This window comes from Panthera onca, chromosome X, assembly GCF_046562875.1.
Source record: "Panthera onca isolate mPanOnc1 chromosome X, mPanOnc1 haplotype 2, whole genome shotgun sequence".
NCBI classification, from domain to species: domain Eukaryota; kingdom Metazoa; phylum Chordata; class Mammalia; order Carnivora; family Felidae; genus Panthera; species Panthera onca.
In genome coordinates, this window is record NC_138357.1 from 32,600,452 (window position 1) to 32,622,844 (window position 22,393).

The 22,393-nt window shown below is 40.3% G+C and overlaps 1 protein-coding gene across 4 annotated transcripts in view; it reads left to right on the forward strand.

Annotated features, from left to right (window-relative positions):
- KLHL13 (kelch like family member 13) overlaps positions 1–22,393 on the forward strand; it is a 201,572-nt gene that overhangs the window by 60,462 nt on the left and 118,717 nt on the right. For 3 of the 4 annotated variants that reach the window (XM_081793530.1, XM_081793531.1, XM_081793532.1), the window contains one exon: positions 19,772–19,845. The exons of the other annotated variant lie outside the window; for it this stretch is intronic. In XM_081793530.1, coding sequence (XP_081649656.1) covers positions 19,793–19,845 — 53 coding nt within the window. In that variant the 5' untranslated portion in view covers positions 19,772–19,792. Of the gene's footprint in view, positions 1–19,771; positions 19,846–22,393 lie in introns of those variants that run through there. 4 annotated transcript variants of the gene reach the window in all.

The window sequence follows — 22,393 nt, forward strand, 5'->3', positions numbered from 1 at the left end:
TACTGCAACGAATATCCTTGTGTATATAATAAGATCTTAAGTTAGACCCTAAATGAAGCTTAAGGACATCTTGTGTAGTCTGATAATGGAGACGTGGAGTACTGGCCAGTGAGTTAACGCCTGTATGATTGGACTTTTCGTGGTAATGTAGGTCATGGTGTTAGCAGATGATGTGTTCGAGATTTGTATGCAATTTCCTCATGTATTACTGGCCATAGCTTGTCCCTCTCTGATGCAATAAGATGCCATGGAGATTAAAAAATCTAAGACTGATATGAACTTATTAAAGACAACATATTTACATGGCCTTTTGTTGTATTCCCCCCTTCTCATATCTATTGTGAGAAGAAAATGTTTAAAAATGCCTTGGGGGGCGCCTGGGTGGCTTAGTCGGTTAAGCGTCCGACTTCAGCTCAGGTCACGATCTCGCGGTCTGTGGGTTCGAGCCCCGCATCAGGCTCTGGGCTGATGGCTCAGAGCCTGGAGCCTGCTTCCGATTCTGTGTCTCCCTCTCTCTCTGCCCCTCCCCCGTTCATTCTCTGTCTCTCTCTGTCTCAAAAATAAATAAACGTTAAAAATGCCTTGGTTTTTTTTTTCCCCCTTCTTTCAGCCTCTTTTTCTCTCTCATGACTTCTAACTACTTTGGTAAAAGCTTTTTTAAGCAAACTTTTTGTCCTCGGTAAAGCAGAGAGGATTAAATGCAAGTGCCCTGCTGATGGGAAGTTGGGCCTCTGGGCAGGGGCCGCGGGGCTTCTCAGCTGGACTGCTGGCCATCCTCCTGCGGTCTAGAGAGAAAAGGAGTCCTGAACCTTGAAGGGGCAAGGAAGTTCCAAGTGTAAGCCTTGGTGTTCTGGATACTTGCAATTGAACTTGTTTCTTTCTCTTTTATTTTATTACTATTTTTTTAAAAAATAGGCTTCATGCCCAGTGCAGAGCCCAATGCGGGGCTTGAACTCACGACCCTGAGATCAAGACTTGAAACTGAGATCTAGAGTCGGACGCGTAACCGACTGAGCCACCCAGGAGCCCCTCTTTTTCTTGTAAACACTAATCCAAATGAAAGCCTTAAAGCCCACCTTTTGTTGTTAATAATACACATTTCGGGAAAGAGGGGAGAAATATTTTAATTGAAAATATCAGAAAAAGTTTTTATGTTTATGTGTTTTTGAAGGTAAATATGTAAATAATCATACAAATTTTGTTTTCTAGTCTGCTGGGGGTAGATGGAATAGTGGTTGGAAATGCTATAAGTAGTAAAAGTATTTAGCAAAACAAATCTTGTGTTGTCAAATGATCTTCCTTCCTTCACTCTTATTTAGGAACTTGTGAAGCTGCACTTCACGGGGCAGACTCCCAAATTCTCAGCCACTCTTGCCAGCTGTTTTCAGTACCCGTGGTTTGCCCTACAAGCAATTTCCTCAAAGTAGGGTTGCCAGATTTAGCAAATAGAAATATAGGCTGCCCAGTTTGATTCAAGTTTTAGATGAATAACAACTAACTTTTTTAGTATAAGGAAGTTCCGGGCAGTATTGGAGACATCCTTATACTAAAAATGTATTTGCTGTTTATCTGACGTTTGAATTGAACTGGATGTTCTCCATTTTACCTGGTAACTCTGTTCCAAACCAAGTGCATTAGAAACCCCGTTTAACAAGTCAGTAGCCTTTGAGTCCTATTAATTGAAGCCATGATACACTGCCTTCTCTTGACTAGAGGTCTCTTCTCTAGTTGTCCTTCCGGTTTCCATTGAACTTGCCTATGGCATCAGTGGCTTAACACCAGACCTCCTTATACCATTTGTACTGGTAACTGTGATTGCATTATTTCAGTAGTACACACACCAATCATAGGCAAGTGTGAAAAGCGAGTTGTTTCTAAGCAAACAAAAGGGAATGTATTGCAATGACTACGTAAATTTCAAGGGCCCATTTAAACGCTGCAGATTACAAAAAAAAATAATAAAAGTTAAAAAATAAATGCCGAAAATTGAAGGAGCGGCCGCTGAGTGTGGGTGAAACAGCGTAGTACCTGCCGAGCCATACTGGAGTCTGAGGCAATAGGAAAGATCAGTAATACCAGTGCTGTCTTTCTTTAAAATGCTCATCTTTTGGTTATCGTGGGTTTTCCGGATTCACTTAGACGTTTTAAAAAACAGGTTTGTTGAGATTTTATTCACGTACCGTAGGATTCATCCATTTCAAATGTGCAGTTCCATAATTTTTAGTATATTCACAGATACAACTGTTACCATAATCCACTTTGATATATTTTTATCACCAGAAAAATAGCCCCCCTGCCCTTTTTAGATACCACCCCCCGGCCCCCAGTTCATCCAGCACCAAGCAACTACTAATGTACTTCCTATCTTTGTAGATTTCCGTCTTCTGGGCATTGTATATGAATGGAGTCCTACAATACGTTACGTTTTTTGATTGGCTTCTTTTGGTTAGCGTCATGTTATCGGTGGTCATCCATGTTGTGGCATGAATCAGCACTTTGTTCCTTTTTGTGGCTGAATGATGTCCCCTCATATAGGTATAGTACATTTTCTTTCTTCATTCACCCACTGGTGACCATTGGGGTTGTTTCCAGTTTGGGCTCCTGTGAATGGTGCCGCTTACATGCACGAGTGAGTTTTTGTTCACTCCTCTGTTTTCAAATCTTCTGGGTATATTTCTAGGGGTCCATGTGCAGGTCGTGTGGTAGTCCTATGTTCAATGTATTCAAGAAGTGCCAAACTTTTTTTTTTTAACTTTTTATGTCTTTATTTTGTTTTGAGAGAGAAAGACAGTGTGTGCGGGGGGGGGGGGGGGGGGGGAGGGGCAGAGAGAGAGAGAGGGAGACACAGAATCGGAAGCAGGCTCCAGACTCTGATCTGTCAGCACAGAGCCCGATGTGGGGCTCAAACCCACGGACCGTGAGATCATGACCTGAGCTGAAGGCGGACGCTTAACTGAGCCCCCCAGGCGCCGTGGAACTGCCAAAGTCTTATTTCCCAGTAGCTGCGCCATTTTCTCTTCCCACCAGTAATGCACAAGGCCTCCAATGTCTCCATACACCTGCCAACATTTGTTACTACTGGTTTTGTTTGGTTTTTCATAATAGCCTTCCTGATGGGTGTGAAGTAGTATCTCAGTATGAATTTGATCTACATTTTGCTGATGATGAGTGATGTCAAGCATCTTTTCATGTGTTCTTGGTCATTTGTATGTCTTCTTTGGAGCGAGTAGCCATTCAGGTTCTTTGTGCATTTTTTTAATTGGGTTTTTTGTTGTTAAGTTGGAGTTCTGGATATTCCTCATCAGACTGGTGAGTTGCAAATCTTTTCTCCCATTCTGGAGGTTGTCTTTTTGCCTTTCAGTTTCTTTTCCTTTTCTCATTTTGAAAACATCTATTCGTTTATTTGATTTATGGAGCGGGACAGAGCGCAGTACTCAGGCATCCCATGGAGGGGGGGAGTGCAGGGGGCTAACCAGCAGCTGGGCCCCCTCCTTCTTCCCTCCAGGCCCAGGAGCTTTGTTCATGCCTGCACTTTGGAGAGGCTCCAGGGTGCGTCTTTGACCCACTCCATCTCCGGGTTTTCTCTTTTCTCTAGGCAGCAAGCCTGAAGCTTCAAAACTTTTTATTGATTGAGTTTTTTGAAAGATTATTTTTTTTAAGCAATTTCTACACCTGGTGTGGGGCTTGAACTCACAATCTTGAGATCAAGAGTCACATGCTCCACTGACCGAGCCAGCCCCTTTATTTATTTAAAAAAAAAAAATTTTTTTTTTAACGTTTATTTATTTTTTGAGACAGAGAGAGACAGAGCATGAACGGGAGAGGGTCAGAGAGAGAGAGAGGGAGACACAGAATCTGAAATAGGCTCCAGGCTCTGAGCTGTCAGCACAGAGCCCGACACGGGGCTCGAACTCACGAGCGGTGAGATCATGACCTGAGCCGAAGTCAGCCGCTTAACCGACTGAGCCACCCAGGCGCCCCTATTTTTTAAAAATTTTTAATTGAAGTATAGTTGACATACAATATTATGTTAGTTTCAGGTGTATAATTTAGCGATTTGACAATTATCTACATTAACACATGCTCCCCACCATAGGGGTAGTTACCATCTGTCACCTTACAAAGTTATTACAATGTTACTGATGACATTCTCTATGCTGTACTTTTTCTTCCCATGACTTATTTATTTTATAACTGGGAGTTTGTGCCTCTTAATCCCCTTCACCTGTTTGACCCATCCCCCCCCCTCCCCTCTGGCAACCCCCCAGTTCTCTATATTTATAAGTCTGTTTCTATTTTGTTTTGTTTGTTTGTTTTAGATTTTGCATGTAAGTGAAATTATATGGTATTTGTCTGTCTGACTTATTTAACTTAGCATCATATGCTCTAGGCCCATCCCTGCTGTTGTGAATAGCAAGGTTTCATTTTTTATGGTTGAGTAATATTCCATTGTATATTTATATGCCACATCTTCTTTATCCATTCGTCTGTTGAAGGACGCTTAAGTTACTTCCACGTCTTGGCTGTTGTAAAAAAGGCAGCGATAATCAAAGGAGCACATATATCAGTTTGAATTAGTGTTTTTGTTTTCTTTGGGGAAATACCCAGAAGTAAATTAAATGGATCATACGGTATTTCTGTTTTCAATTTTTTGAGGAACCTTCATACTGTTTTCTACAGTGGCTGCACCAGTTTGCGTTCCCACCAACAGTGCGCGAGGGTTCCTTCTTCTCCACATCCTCGTCAACACTTGTTATTCTTGTCCTTTTTATTTTAGCCGTTCTAACTACTGGTGTCAGGTGATGTCTCATTATGGCTTTTGTCCTATCTTGGTTTTTTTTTCAGAGAGAGGGCGATTGGAGGAGAGGGGTGGGGGGCAGGGATGGAGAGAGAGAGAGAGAGAGAGAGACAGAGGATTTTTTTTATGTTTTTATTTATTTTTGATATATATATATAGAGAGAGAGAGAGACAGAGCATAAGTGGGAGAGTGGCAGAGAGAGAGGGAGACACAGAATTTGAAGCAGGCTCCAGACTCCGAGCTGTCAGCACAGAGCCTGACGCGGGGCTCGAACTCACAGACTGAGAGATCACGACCTGAGCCAAAATCGGACGCTCAACCGACTGAGCCACCCAGGCGCCCCGAGACAGAGGATCTTAAGCAGGCTCCACACTGACACAGGACTTGATCCCACAACCCTGGGATCATGACCTGAGTGGAAACCAGGACTCAGATGTTCAGTTGAGCTACCTAGGTGCCCCTCACTGTGGTTTTGATTTGCATTTCCCTGATAGTGATGTCGAGCATCTTTTCACGTGTCTGTTGGCCAGCTGGATGTCTTTGGAAAAATGTCTCTTCAGGTCATCTGCTCATTTTTAATTAGCTTGCTTGTCTGTTTTGGTGTTGAGTTGTTAGAGTTTTAAAAATATATTTTGGATATGAATCCCTTATTGGATATATCATTTGCAAATATCTGTTCCCATTCACTAGGTTGTCTTTTCATTTCATTGATGGCTTCCTTTGCTGGACAAAAGCTTTTTAGTTTGATGTAGTCCCAGTTATTTTTGCTTTTGCTTCCCTCATCTGAGGAGATAGATCCATAAAAATATTGCTAAGACAGATGTCCAAGAGTTTACTACCTATATTTTCTTTTAAGACTTTTATGGTTGCAGGTCTCACATTTAGATCCTTAGCCCATTTTGAGTTTATTTTTGTATGTGGTATAAGAAAGTGGTCCAGTTTCATTCTGTTGCATGTAGCTGTCCGGTTTTTCCAACACCATTTGTTAAAGAGACCATCTGTTTCCCGTTGTATATGCTTGCCTTCTTTCTCATTGATTAATTGATCATAGAAGCATGGATTTATTCCTGGGCTCTGTCTTCTGTTTCACTGATATATGTGTTCTTTTTTTTTTTTTTTGGCCAGTACCATGTTGTTTTGCTTACTGTAGCTTTGTAATGTAGTTTGAAATTTGGGGTTGTGATACTTCCAGCTTTGTTCTTCTTTTTCAAATTTGCTTTGGCTATTTAGGATCTTTTGTGGTTCTGTATGAATTTTAGGTTTATTTCTTCTGGTTCTGGAGAAAATACAATTGGTATTTTGATAGATTTTTGCATTGAATCTGTAGATTGTTTTGTGTAGTATGGACATTTAAAAATATTAATTCTTCTAATCCATGACCAAGGTATATCTTTCCATTTATTTGTGTCGTCTCTAGTTTCTTTCATTGTTGTCTTAGAGTTTTCAGAGTACAGGCCTTTCACCTCCAGGGTTAAATTTATTCCTAGGTATTTGATTTGATTTGATTTGATTTTTTGAGAGAGAGAGAGAGAGAGAGAGAGAGAGCAAGTTGGGGAGAGGGGCAGAGGGAGAGAGAGGGAGAATCCCAAGCAGGCTTTATACTTAGTGCAGAGCCTGACACAGGGCTTGATCCCACGACCCTCGGATCATGACCTGAGCCAAAATCAAGAGTTGGACCGTCAATCAAGTGAGCCACCCAGGTGCCCCTGTTTAGGTCATTTTTAAAGTGCGTTTTATTGTATGTAGTTGTAGCTTTAGTATGTCTATGGGAAGAGATGAGCTCATGAACCTCCTACTCCATGTTCCTCACAGTCAAAAATTTTTTATCTTGATGAAGCTCAATTATCTTCATTTTCTTCTGCTTTGATGTCATATTTAAGAATCCTTTACCAAATCTGAGAGCATAGCAATTTACCTCTATGTTTTCTTCTGTGAATTTTTTCCTGTTAGCGCTAACATGAAGAGGTTGACCCATTTTAATTTTTTTTTAATGTTCATTTACTTTTGAGAGAGAGAGCGTGAGAGAGAGCACATGCGAGCAGAGGAAGGGCAGAGAGAGAGGGAGACCGAGGATCTGAAGCAGGCTCTTCACTGACTGCAGCGAGCCTAACATGGGGCTCGAACCCACAAACCATGAGATCATGACCTGAGGTCAGATGCTCAACCGACTGAGCCACTCAGACACCCCATTTTAGTTAATTTTTGTGTATGGTTTGAAATGAAAGGTCCAACTTCATTATTTGGCATATGCTGTCCAGTTGTGCCCAGTGTTGTTTGTTGGAGATACTGTCCTTAATTTTACCATCAGCTAGAGTGTTTCTACAAAAAAGTTAGTGAGATTCTGATAGGGATTATGTTGAATCTTCAGATCGGTTTGGGGAGCGTTGGCATCTTAACAATATTAGGTTAATCATGTTTTCCCATTTATTTAGATATTATTAATTTTTTTTAGCAACGTTTTGTTCTGAGAGTATCTATTTTGTACTTTCTGTGAAATTTATTCCAAAGTATTTTATTCTTTCTCATGCTGTGATTATTGAAATTGTTTTCTTAATTCCATTTTCATTTCGTTTATTGCAAACGTATAGAAATGCAATTGATTTGGGTATATTGACGTATCTTATAACCTGGCTGAACTCATTTATTAATTCTAGTAGTCTTTTACTTCATTCCTTAGGATTTTCTTTATGCAAGTTCAAGTCATCTGCCAATAGAGGTAGTTTTGTTACCTCCTTTCCAATGAGATGCCAGTCATTTCTTCTCCTTGACTGATTCCTTGGCTACTGCTTCTAGCACGTTGTTGAATATCCTTGTCTTGTTCCTGAGATTAGAGGGTAGCATTCAGTCTTTCATTATTAAGTATAATGGTAGTTGTGGGTTGCATTTGTAAACTAGCTTTCAATGAGTATTTATTTGAATATTGAGTTTTGGGGACCCTCTTAAAATTTAGAGCCTGAGGTGTAACGCCATTCACCTCAGTCCTGCACCTGCCATTTTATTTATTTATTTATTTATTTATTTATTTTTGAGTAAAAAATTGTTTTCTAAGTTTATGTGTTTATTTTGAGAGAGACAGAGAGAGAGAGAGTAGAAGTAGGGGAGGGGCAGAGAGAGAGAGAGGGATAGAAGATCCAAAGCGGGTTCTGTGCTGACAGCAGAGAGCCCGATGTGGGGCTCGAACTCACGAACCATGAGATCATGACCTGAGCTGAAGTCGGACGCTTAAGTGACTGAGCCACCCAGGCGCCCCTGCACTTGCTATTTTAATTTTTTTTTTTAACGTTTATTTATTTTTGAGAGAGAGAGCAAGCAGGGGATGGGGCAGAGAGAGACACACACACAGAATCTGGAGCTGGTTTCAGGCTATGAGCTGTCAGCACAGAGCCCGACGCGGGGCTTAAACTCATGAACCATGAGATCACGACCTGAGCCAAAGTCAGACGCTTAACTGACTGAGCCACCCAGGCGTCCCCGCACCTGCCATTTTAAGATTGGGGGTGATGGTGCCTGCTGCCTCAGTCAGTAGAGCATGGCATGAGTTCGAGCCCCATGTGTGGTGTAGAGTGTAGTTAAAAAAATTTTTTTTTTTTAATTTGGGGGAAATTGTAAAAACCATTAAGGATTCTGGATTCATATTGCTGTGCAAGGTGCTTTATATTCTCTTCCTGTTTTAAAGAAAACAAAACAATTCTATAAATCACCATTCATGCATTTGATTGTAATGGTGAGCTTAATTTATGAAAGAAAACGTCAAGATTCAATCAGTAGGCCAGTGCACAAAGAAAAAGCTTTGGCTGTAGATCAGATGGTAAGGCAAATCACAAATGATTCCTACTTTAAATTTTTGACTCATCAGTGAACGATGGACCCAATTAAACCCCACAATACAATTTCCACCGTGGACATATAAGATTGTCCAAATGATAGAGCTGCCTGCCCTTCTCTTCCTGCCTTCTTTCGTGTTGTCACATTTGATAAACGTACCTGTTATGGACCCAGGAGAACTATTCTCTATCCAGACCTGCCTCCTGCACTCCCTCGGGTCCCTTGCACAGTAAACGTTGAGTGGCCCAATTAATAAAGTGGAGACGTGTATGTTGCAAAGCTCTTAATCGGAAACATTGGCTTTTTATTGAGCTCGAATTAGTGAATTGTCACTGACCAATTATTACCATAGTTGAAGGTTACTTACTAAAAAGAGGTACAACACGAGTGAATGGACTACACTAATTGTGATCAGGCCAGGTTTTTATTGTTGTTTTTCATTTAATTGACTCGTTTTGATTATGAATGAATGGGATGTTAAGTAGTATTGTATCTTAGGGGCTCCTGGGTGGCTCAGTGGGTTGACATCCTACTTCGGCTCAGGTCACGATCTCATGGTTCATGAGTTTGAGCCCCGCGCCGGGCTCTGTGCTGACAGCTCAGAGCCTGGAGCCTGCTCCGGATTCTGTGTCTCCCTCCCTCTCTGCCCCTCCCTCTCTCAAAAATAAATAAACATTAAAAAAAATTTTTTAAATAGTATTGTATATTTTTAAAAGGAAATTCTTTGTATTTTTAATTTAATGTTGAACAATAGGGGAAACCTTTAGGAAGGCAGATTACTATCAAATACTCCATTTGTTTTCTGAGATTGTGGTCTATAAATTAGAGTGGATCTTAGTTAAAGAGGGTTCTTAATTCAATATTAATAGCTAATCATGTGAGTAGAACCCAATATATTCTTCTTGGTCAGAATAATAAGTATTATATATAATATCTTGTATATAATATATAAATGTATATTATGTATATATATGTATATACATATATATATATATACACACACATAATATACATCGACTAATCTCATCTGTGTGAATTTTTCAAAATTTTCCCATAAAAATTTTATTCAAAATATAGTCAGGATTCTCCTCATATTCACCTAAGTTATTTTGAGGAATGATTAATACTTTTTCTTTTTAAAGAAACACCATATGGAATTTATCACTGTGAAAGAAATACTTTTATTTCTTTTTGCTACTGTTTAGACGCTGCTCAGCATTTAAAGCATGGACTTTAGATTTCAGCTATAGATTGATTTGAAAACCAGAATCCATCAGCTTACGGATCTCTCGTGCAAAGACAGTTAAATGATTCAATCTTTACTTTTATAATACCAGAAAAATATAATGTAATAAAATCCCTGTGTTGCATCTCGATTTTTCAGCAGTCACTTGGAACTTGATTATTCTATTACCTTGGAGATACAAGCATTTTTGTTTTAAGATCGCTTGTGAATCTCATTTTGCTTGGATAAACAGCTTTCTGGTAAGATGATTACTGTAATATAAAACCACTTAAGAATTTTACCCTTTGGAACATTGAGGACAAATTGAATTATGGCCTGCTAACGTGCAATTGGGGAAAAAAAACAACCACCTTCACCTGCTTGTTTAAACTCACCCCCAATTGGAAGCTTTAATAGACGATTCCCGCTTAGTTTCCTTCTCCAGTAAAATGCACGGTAATTTTTTTTCTCTTTCCTGAATTTTGGTATAGACTTCGTTTCTGAATTTCTCATAAGCCTTCTTTCTCTCTCATTGTCTTTCCCTTGTTTGCGGTTTTTAGAGGGAGATATAGGACTTCCCATGGTAAATAGGCCCTGAGAGATGTCCCACTATCTTTTGAAGGTGACAGTGTGGAAAAGAGCAGTAGGTTGTGCAATGTATGCGCCCTTAAAACGGCTGGGGCTTTTCTCCCAGTTTTACCCACGCATACAAACCCACGCGACTGAGCTCAAACCCCTTTGCTTTTGCTTACTCTTCCTGTTGTGGTTCTTTTTCGGTGAAAGGCCTCTTCAGAAACTTGCCTCCTGGTTGACACAGCTTTATTATTGATTTTGGGGAATACTTTACATATTATGAACACTAACCTTCTGCCGGTTACGTGTTGCAGGTTTCCTCCTCATCCCCCCACCTGCTGCTGTCGCTTGTCCGTATGTTCGGGGCGCAGTCGTACCCTAGAGAATTGTAACCTTTCTTCCTTTTTACTAACAAATTGACAAACTATTTTTTTTTTAACATTTATTTATTTTTGAGAGAGCGAGACAGAGCACAAGTGGGGGAGGGGCAGAGAGACGGGGGCGCACAGAATCCGGAGCAGGCTCCAGGCTCTGAGCTGGCAGCACAGAGCCCGACACGGGGCTCAGACTCACAGACCACGAGATCATGACCTGAGCCAAAGTCCTACGCTGAACCAACTGAGCCACCCAGGCGCCCCACCATTTTCATATTCTTTACGGCTTCTGCGTTTTGTGTTGGCCCTCAGAAAGATTTTATTTTTGCCTCTTTAAAAATATATATTCTTTTTTATCTTCTACCGTTACAGTTTTAGTTTTTCACGCTCAGTTATTTATTCCATCTGTGGGATGTATCTGTATGGTGTAGATGGGATTTCAGTTTTTTCCCTAACTTAGCCAGTTTCCCCAAACCTCTTTATTGAGAGATTCACCATTTTTTGTTACCCAACCTGAGTACCACTTTCTCCACATAGCTAGGAACCATAAGCACTTGGATCTGTTTGGGGACTTTATTCTATGGATCCCTCTGTCCCCATACTGGTACCACACGGTTATAGTTACCGTAACTTTACAGTACATTGTACTATCGACTGTGAAAGGTTGCGTCGTCCCTTATTTTTCTGTTTTAAAACATTTTGGGTGATTTTCTTTTTCCAATGAACTGAGGATTCAACATACAAAATAGCCATCCTCTTCCCGCCAAAAAGAACTTAGGACCCTTTGCCAATAGGAATTGTGTTGAATTTCTATATGAATTTTGAGGGAACTTCGCATCTTTGTGATGTTGAGTTTTTCTATTCGATATTTGTATGTATTTCTCCCTGTATCCATTTATTCGTGTCCTTTATGGTTTTACAAACCAGTAAAATTTTATTGTTTGTAAGTCTTCCGGGTTTCTTTTTTAAGCTCATTCCTAGGTAGTTTACAAATTTTGTTGGAAGAGAAGACATCTTTGTCTTTATGGGGCTGATTTTGCTGTAGTGGGCATTTTACTGTATTAGTTTTCCAGTTGATTCTTCTAAGCTCTCTATAAAAACGATGTTATCTGTCAGTCATTAATTCTTAAAGTGTGATCTGTGGTCTCCCAGCAGGAACAGCCCTTGTGAACTTCTTTGAAAAGCAAATTCTTGGAGCACCCAGTTGGCTCCGTCAGTAGGGCATGCAACTCTTGATCTCGGGGTTGTAAGTTTGAGCCCCACATTGGGTGTAGAGATTACTTAAAATAAAATATTTAAAAAAAAAAGAAAAGAAAAATTCTCTAGACCTATCCCACATCAACTGAATGAGAAACGCTGGATGCTGGGGGTGAGGCCCAGCAATCTCGGTTTATCTCGCTTTCTAGAGGATTCTGCTACATACTCAAAGTTTGTGGACCACTGATGTAAATAATGATTTTTATTTTTTCTTGCCCATATTTTCTTTTTTTTTTTGGTTTTTAATTTTTAAATGTTTATTTTTGAGAGAGAGAGAGAGAGAGAGCGAGCCTGAGTGAACAGGGAAGGGGTAGAGAGAGACGGAGACACAGAATCCGAAGCAGGCTCCAGGCTCCGAGCTGTCAGCACAGAGCCCGACGCGGGGCTCGAACTCAAGAACCGCGAGATCATGACCTGAGCCGAAGTCAGACGCTTAACCGACTGAGCCACCCAGGTGCCCTTTGACCATATTTTCTTTTCTCATTTCTTTTTTTTCTTGCAGGATGTTTGTGTAACAGTGCTTAATGAATTATGTAGAATGGACTTTGACTGAAGAGGCTGAGACAGATTGCTAACTTCCAAAAGTAAGACTGTAGACAGGAATGGTGAGAAATGCACTTTTCCCTGACCAGATGAACGGGGGAAACGAAACCTTAGTGACAGGGAGATTGAGGGAGACTGAGTGTATAATTTAGGGTAAGGATTTTGGTGGGTAGCAGAGAGAGGTATGATTCAATATGAAACATGACAGTGTCACTCCGGTAGATAAGAGTTATAACACTGTAACACTGAAGGAGATGAAGACAGCTAAAGCTTGGCAGTTGACCTTTAAACATCCATTAGAGAAAGTTTAGCCCTTGTTACAAGAGGGCAACCACTATTAGAAAAACCAGATAGAGGGGCGCCTGGGTGGTTCCATCGGTTGAGCATCTGACTTCAGCTCAGGTCATGATCTCACGGTTCATGGGATCGAGCCCCGTGTCCAGCTCTGTGCTGACAGCTCAGAGCCTGGAGCTACTTCAGTGTCTGTGTCTCCCCCTCTCTCTGCCCCTCTCCCGCACATGCTCTGTCTCTGTCTCTCAAAAATAATAAACAGACGTTAAAAAAAAGGGGGTGGGGAAGAGTGGTACTGTTGTAAGAGGCAGTGGAACTGCATGCTGTAAGCTGTAATGGTAATGACCACATGGTGGTCCGTGGGCAGATCGCCTCAGTGACTTTTGGAAGAAAACTGAAACTGTCAAGGACAGTGCATCCTGGCATGCGGCCAGGGGAAAGGGAGAAACTTCTGGGACATGAGGGATCGAGTCTTCTTGGTAGGAGTTTAGGCCAACAACTAGCTGTTCTACCTCTCTGGACCCCCTCGTTACAGCACAAAAATGCTGATAAGGAGGAAAGCAGGCAAGCTGATCACTCGCATAAATGTTCTGAAATCTAGTACAGCTGCAACCTTTAAGACGGCACAACCTTTATTATTTTTAGTGTTGCAGATGTTCTTATGGGTGCATATGTGGGAGCATCCTACACAATCCGCTCCAGTTCTAGATTTACTCAAGGGGGGAAAAATCACCACCCAGCTCAACATCTAGGACTGACGTCTTTAGGGTAGGAGGGCGTCTTCAGTGCCATGGGTGGGAGGCGAGTGTGGTGTCTTTCCTCTGTGAAAGCTGAAAGATTTGATAGTCTAACACACCGTGACATTTTTAAAACTTGTCCCAGAGAATACAATTCTATTTCTTAAACGCCACTCTTTGCAATTTCAAGGTGATTTTGAATTTGTACTGCTTGTTTGAGAGAAGTACCATTATGCATAGTTTTTCTACACGGTGCCCTTTTTCAATTTTGTAGTGTATTACACTTTTCACTGATCTTTTCTGTCCGCTTTTCTTATCAGTGTGCTTAACAAAATTTTATTCGAAGGCAGATGATCCTAGACACTCTGGGTTTGTTTTCTGTAACATAAGGTTAATTCATCAGCAGTGTTTACCTTTCATGGTGTAAGATTGGTTAGACATTTCTCAAATCTCATTATTTTTTTATTTTTATTTTTTTAATTAAAAAATTTTTTCTTTAATGTTTATTCATCTTTGAGAGACAGAGCATGAGTGGGGAAGGGGTACAGAGAGGGCACAGAATCCGAAGCAGGCTCCAGGCTCCACGCTGTCAGCACAGAGCCCGATGCGGGGCTCGAACTCACGAACCGTTAGATCATGACCTGAGCTGAAGCTGGATGCTCAACCGACTGAGCCACCCAGGTGCCCCTCAAATCTCATTATTTTTAAAGCTATTGGCTCTTGGGCAGAGTGGGAAAGAGTGAGACAGTGGATTTTAATTAAATGCTAAGTCCAAAACTGGAGATCTCTGTTTGAAATATCATCTAAACATATGATAGGTTTGTGTGAAATATTAGCCTTGTGAATCACTTAAACGCTTCAGAGTAAAATTGGTTGAACTGATGCAAGTTATTGCAACAATCCAAAACAGTCTTATCTGTTTCATTTCTGGTGCACTAAGTAGAACATTCTAAGGGCAAAACCACAATTATGTCTTTGTCAGGTGTGTGCTCTGCGTCATGATCAGTTTTCCTTGTATTCATGAGAATGTCATGACTGTGGAGACGTGTGTCTTTTTCATTATAATGCATGTCTGCGTCTGTTGTTGTCCTGTCTTTTTCCTTAATCTTTGGAAGCATTCTGTCCATCTATATCTGCGGGCCTTTATATGTCATATCTTGTCTGCTCATCCACATGGTCCCCGCTTTCATGTACTACGCTGTTTTGTTTCCTTTTATGAAAATATTTCAAACATACAGAAAAGTACAGAGACCAGTATAACGAGCCCTCATATGCCCACCACTTAGCTGTGATAGCTTAACATTTTGCCATCTTTTTTTTCAGATACCTATTAAAGTGTTAAATACAGGTGAAGCTTTTAGCCTCTCTCTCCTCGGGGAGGAGTTAAAATAGCCGAGGAACAGGGCTACCTTGTCCCTTGAACACAACTAGATAGTCTGTCCCTCCTCAATTGCATTTCTCCCCTTTTCTCTCCTGAGGTAACACTATCCCAAATTGGGGGATTATCATCCCCATGAATATTTTAATGCTTTTTCTGTATTCATATGTGTGTATGTGTATATCCATATATGAATCCACACACGTATTGTCTTACATGCTTTTGAAATTTATAACATAATATTGTACTTCTTCAGTTTACATTTTTGTGTAATGGCATGCTTTTCGGTTTTACCTGCCCTAGTATCCCCCATTAGCAAAACAAAATAAAACAGGAGCTCCTCGGTGGTTCAGTTGATTAAGCATCCAACTCTTGATCTCACCTCAGGTCTTGATCTCAAGGCTGTGAGGTCAAGCCCCACGTTGGCTCCACACTGGGCACGAAGCCTACTTAAAAATGAATGAATGAGTGAATAAATGAGTAAAACAGAACAAAACATCTACCTCCACCCTATATCGCCCCTGCAACTACCACCTATTTTTTTTTGCTCCTTATTAAAGTTCAAGTCTGCAAGAGTTTCATGTACTCGTTTCCTCTCTTTCATTCTCTCTTGAACCCATGCTAATCAGCCATTTTCTCCACCGTTCCATGTAAACCACTCTTATCAAGGTGTCCGGTGACCTCCATGTTACCAAATCGTGTTGTAATTTCTCAGTTCCTCACTTCACCTCTCAGCAGTATCTGACACACTCGATCACTTCTTTCTTTATATTACACTTGATTTAACCGTCTAGGTTACCACACCTTCCTTTCCTCTACCTCGTGGCCACACCTCCTTATTTCTTTTGCTGGCTCCTCTTTATTTTTCTATTTCGAAACAAGTTGAACAGAAAAGTATAGAATGGCAAGTGAACATTCCTCCCAAACTTCTATTCCCTCTCACCAATAATGGACATAAACAGACTTTGTACATGTGTGTGTGTGTGAATTTCATAGGGGAACCAATGCCTCGCTTCAAATTGTATGTTTTTAATTGCATTTTTTACGTGCACATTGTATTTATATGACTATAATGTCTTACTGTTTTTATTGATTGTGTGTGTGTGTGTGTGTGTGTAAGCTAAAATCATTAGCCCTTTGTTGTCTCTCATGTGTGCGTGGTGAATGTGTCTTTCCTAGTTCATCAAATGCCATTTGGCCTTGTGATATTTTTTAAAGCACAGAGTTCTAATTTTTTTGTATAATTACACTTAACGGCTTTTTTTCTTTTATGGTTCCTCGACTTGGGGTCCTGCTTACCTTCTCTACTGCGTGATTATAAGTAATTTCACTTGGATTCTCTTTGGTACTGTTTCAGAGTTTCATTTTATCCCTTTGATCTATCTGGCATTTATTTAGGATGCCCTAATGTGATGTGCAGTAGGATAAACTTAGTTATTTTTCTAAATGGCTCCCCGATTGTTCCCTGCTTATTTCATCCTTTCTTTCGCCTTGCTTGCTCGACGGCTGTCATTACCATCGAGTAATTCCTGGACGAATTTGAGTTCCTTGCGAGTTCTTGAAAGAATTTATTTTGTGTTGGTTTTTTTTTTTAAGTTCGTTATTATTATTGTTTTTTAGTAATCTCTACACCCAATGTGGACTCGAGCTCACGACCCCTTAGATCAAGGGTCGCATGCTCTTCTGACTGAGCCAACCAGGTGCCCCTGTTCATGTTTGTCGTATTTTTCAAACCACTGCAGTGTGGTTCTCCCCACCTGTGTTCAAACTACTCTTGAAAAAAAAGGTAATCACTGACTTTATAGCTGTCGAATCAGTTAGCTGGTAGCTCACTCGTTCTGGGCAGAACTTGAAACCGTCGAATCCCCTCCAGCCACTATTCTTCGGAACCCGCCTCCTTCCTTAGCTTTAATCGCACATTTCTCTTAGTTTCCCTCCTACCTATTTTCTCTCTCTCTCTGCCAGCTTATCTTCCGTGGTTCCTTGCACAACAGTGTTTGGGGGATTACCCTTTCTCATGGCGAAGGCGCTTCTGAGGAATATTTCCCAATTTCATTACTCCAGCTCTTAACTGGCTGCATATCCTTGTATTTTCATTTCTACTTCCGATCTAAATCAAGGTTTAGACGCTTTCTGTCTTCAGTTGTCTGTTTGGTGCTATCTGGTGTGCCCTAGAGTACTTCGGTGTGTCTACACCAAACCATTGTTCTCCTTCCTTGCGGTATTTTTCCTTTTTTGCCCTACCCTGCCTCGCTTGATGTCATTACCATTTCCCCAGTTACTTAAATAGATTTTGTCTTTGCTGTCACCTTATCCCTTTAAAATCTGTGAGTCCCGAGTCCTGGTTTTCCCTGGTGATCCCCATAGCTCTTCTCTGTGCTCTTAATTCATGCTTTGACTATGGGAGTGGTTTCCGAACTGGTCTAGTAGTTTCTGAACTAGTCTCTGGAAACTTGTAGTTTCTCTCTCTCTCTCTGATCTACCCCCACATTGCAAGTAGTGTTAACTTTTCTTTTAATGTTTATTTATTTCTTTTGAGAGAGAGAGCACAAATAGGGGGAGGGGAAAAGAGAGAGGGAGAGAGAGAATCCCAGGCAGGCTCCATACTCAGCACAGAGCCCAGTGCAGGGCTCGATCTCACGATCGTGAGATCATGACCTGAGCCGAAATCAAGAGTGAGATGCTTGACTGACTGAACCGCCCAGGCACCCCAGCAGTGTTAATTTTCTAATATATATATTTGGTCATACAGATTCCTTGATTGAAAACAGCTAGTGTTAGTTAAATCTTGCATAAATGGATCACTGTTTACATTGTTTACTTCCTCTCCCTTCCTAAGTTCACTAACGCGAGACTGAAGAAATGGAAAAATTCAAAAGGACAAAGAACAGGAGTGGAAACATTGACAATTGTGTAGTTTAAACTAATCTTTTACCTGGTCAAAGGAAGTTACAACTTCAGAATCTCTTCTGACACGAACTTTTGGGAGAAACCAACATATTCTTCCCATAGAACTCCTCATGTTTCCAGACTCAGAGGCATCTGGTCTGCAGAAGGCAGGAATAAATCTTGAGATTGAAAATGTGGGCTGTTCTTTGAAAGTCTTTATAGTAAGTGGGTGGAGTTCCATGTCCCGACGACATCCACTACTCTGTGCCTTGGGAAACCAGAGGTTTATTATCTGGAGGCTTTGGATGGGAAAGCCCCAGACTCTGAGATATAGTGCAGCCGGTGGATTCATTGAAACCGTGGGATCGAGTGAAAGTTCGAATACCTCATTCTGGGGACCTATATGTTCCACTCTAGATGTAGTTGATGAAAAGGGACATGAATTATTTATTTTCACATTGCCAGATTCCTAAGAACAATCTAGCTGTGGCTGTTTACCTCTTGGCACACCTTCTAAAACAACAGTTGTAGAGCCTAAAAAAAAAAAACAATTAAAATTTCTCAACAGCTCTGGGGCGCCTGGGTAGCTCAGGCAGTCGAGCGTCTGACTCTTGGTTTCCGCTCAGGCCATGCGTGATCCCAGGGTCGTGGGATTGAGCCCCACGTTGGACTCCGTGCAGGGCGTGAAACCTGCTTGAAATCCCCCCCTCTCTCTCCCTCTGCCCCTCTTCCCCTGCTTGCATGGTCTCTTTCTAAACTAAAACGTAAAAAAGTTTCTCAACACCTCAAAATTCTCTCACCGCTTCAACATTTTTGGAAAAGGTAAGTCAAAGGTCAGTTGGTTTTGAGATGCTTAAAACTTTTTTTCATTGAGGCTACTCAGTTTCTTGTAATAATAGAAAATATGATTGTGTAAATAAATATAAATGCTATATTGCCATTTGATTTTTTTTTTTTTTTAGAATTATGAAGACCCAAGAAATAGAAGGCAGGAAACAATGAAGAGAACCTTTTTCTCTAGCTTAATTATTTTAGGTCTTTACATAGCTTCATTACAAACAATTATATAAACAAACTAAATTGCATAGTCTACATTTTTATCTCCCCAGTGCAGTAAATTGATTTTATCAACAAGAAACCTTTAGCTAAAATATACATTCCTGCTTCCCAATATATTTGAAATCAATAGAGCACGTGAAATATACTCTACATCTCCCATGCAAAGCATTCACATTTACTAGAAACAGTATATTAGACTTAGTTTGCTGTAACCCCACCTGCTCTTTTTCCATTAAAAAACCACCACCGAAATAAAAATTCAGTCCAGATCAAGAAAACAACCCCCCTGTTACCTTTTCTGTATTTTGAAGCTTTCAAAATCTTATTATACCTTTCTAGCTTTAATTCTGACCAACCACTTCTAAAATTGTGGGCCCTGCTTACGGGCTTTTGAGACTTTGTGTGCTCTTGGTAACGTGGGATGTAGGGCTGTGTATCTCCTTGGCAAATGTTGGCCTCCACTCTTCACCTCTAACTTCTCTGGTCTCCCCCAACTTCATGCAGGATCTCAGGTCTCCTTAGAGTTAATCGAACTTCCTGTGTACCTGGTTGTTATTCTAATGATTTCACCAGAAATGTAGTCGATACTGTCTAATGAGCCACTCTGGAATTTTGAAGATAATTTAACAATTGCAGATTCAATTCCTTTAACGTTCTTCATTTTCTTAATTTTCATAAGCTAGAATATGGACGTCAGGAACATGGACGTACATTTTTGTCTTTCGGTCACAAAATGTGTCACGTATTACATAGATAGAATAATTTGAAAATTTTAGTATTGATTTTTATAGTAAATATTGACTTCTTTTCCTCCTGAACAGGTCATTATCCCAGTTTTAGAGATGATGGATCATCTTCATAGAGGGGAATCAGTTGCTGCAATACTCCGTAACCGGTATATTTATGGAAGCAATTTGCCTTATAAGTTATATAATGTCTCTTCTGCCTGTGTTTATACCTGAAGTTGGTACTTAATGAATATGTGTTGAATGCCTGGATTAATAGACACTATTTGCTGCGTGAGTGAACAAAAGAATGAACAAAGGAATGAGAGATGGAATGAAGAACATGTCAGTGACCATGGGTTCTGAGCTGACAAAAAAATAGAGAATAAAATTGGAAATCATAATTAGTGTGAGTTGTGACCCCCTGACATTCAGTAAATGGAGCCATTGACTTGAAGTTTTTGTTCTAAGCATATCAGTGAATACATACGGGTATCCATTGCTTGACAATAGATGTCTCAACCAAGTAGTTTTTAAAATAGCACTGCCCTGTGATTGTACATTTCTGTTATTCAAAAATCCAGTTAAAGCTTTTTTCAGGCTGTAATGAGAAATTCAGAACTTTCTCTGACAACTTGTGATTTTAAAGTCATGGTTTAAAGAAACGTAGCCTTTGCTTTGTAGGTGTGAAAGAGTATCCCTTGTTCCCAATAGTTGAATTGTATGGTTTGGGTGAATCGTTGGAAGTAATATGCTGGAGTTGTGTACATCATGGCTCAAACGCTTATTAGTCGTCTAGACTTGTGCAAATTTCTTAATTGCACAAGTACCTTAACTTTCTCATCTATGAATTGGGGATAATAATATTGGTTGTTTTAAGGATTACATGGGTGTCTATGGGGTATGTAGAGAGAGAGAGAGCTTGGCAAATAATGCGTGGTATGTTGGTGCTATTCTTGAAACGTGAATGTGGGATTTTAACTATTTGGAAATATAATATTGTGTTTCTGAATTCTGATATGCTTTAAAATAGGTGCATCTTAGAAGAACATGAAAAGACAGAAAAGTTCGAAGTAAGAAGGGGACGTATATAAAGTCAGTTATTCGACAGATACAATACTAGGGATTTTACATAATAATCCTGTTAGGGAAATAATATATGAAGGGTGCCTGTTGATTGAAATGTGTACTGTCGTGTGGGCAAGGTGCCGTAAGGTAGACTTCTTCAGAGACACAGAAAGCAAGTAAGTCATAGCAGGAATAATGTGTGGCCATGTTGAGGGAAAAGAGAGAAGAAAAGAATAACCGGGGGGAGGGGGTGAATTCCTAACAGTGCATTGAGTCTGTGGGGTCCAAGCACCGCTGAGTAGGAGGGTCTATAACACACATTTGGAAGAGGAAATAGTGGAAGGGCTGACTTCCAAAGGTCAAGTCCATAACGGAGGTAGTTATAGCATACTTGAATTTGTTTCCATTACTTTTTATGGAGCTATAATTAAATGCAGTAAAATATGCAAGCACGTAAATACACATCTCGATCGTTTTTTACGCATGCACACATCCAGGTTACCACAGCTCAGAGCAAGATATAAAACAATTCCACCCCGCCAGAGAATTACCTTGTTCCCCTTTCTAGTCTTTCTGTCGCCTCCACTCCTTCTGAAGAGAACGATTATGCTGACTAATGTGGTAGCATTGCTTGTCCTTGAACTTCATGTAAATGGAGTGAGACACACTGTTGAATTCTTTAGTGTATGGCTTCTTTAGTTTTTTTGAAATTTTGAAATAATGTTTTTGAAATTTATCGTGATCCCTGCAGGTATCAGTAGTTATTTCCATTTTACTGCTGTGTGGCATTCCTTTTTTTTTTTTTTTTAACTATACCACAATTTGTTTATCCATTTTCTTTTCTTTCTTTCTTTCTTTCTTTTTAAAGACGGTCTTTATTTTTTAATTTTTTTATTACATTTATTTATTTTTGAGAGACATAGTGAGATAAAGTGAGAGTGGGGAAGCGGCCGAGAGGGAGGGAGACCCAGAATCTGAAGCAGGCTCCAGGCTCTGAGCTGTCAGCACAGAGTCCGACACGGGGCTCGAACTCACAGACCGCGAGATCATGAACTGAGCCGAAGTCGGACGCTTAACCGACTGAGCCACCCAGGCGCCCCATTGTTTTTTATTTACTTTTAACTAGGCTCCACACCTAACATGGGGCTTGAACTCACGATCCTGAGATCAAGAGTCGCATGCTCTACTGACTGAGCCAGCCAGGCACGCCTAGGTACCCTTTTTAATTTTAGCCATTCTCTTGAGTATGTAGTGGCTTCTCATTATGGATTTCACTTTGCATTTTCCTCATGTGTAATGATGTGAGTATATTTTCATATGTGTATTAGCTATTTGTCTATCTTTTAGAAGTATCTGTTCGAATCCTTTGCCCATTTTAAAATTTGGCTTGTTGTTTTCTTTTTGCATTTGAGGAGTTTTTAAGTTTATTCTGAATATTTAGATACATTGCATCATAAATATTTTCTTCCAGTCTGTGGCTTGCCGTCCCATTTTTGTGGCTTTTGATGAGCAGAATTTTTTTTTATTTCGATGAAGTTCAATTGATCCTTTTTTTCTTTTATACTCATGCTTTTTGCATCTTAGCCAGGAAACCCTTGCCCTCCCAAATTTGAGGCTTTCTTCCTGAAATGTTATGGTTTTAGCCCTCAC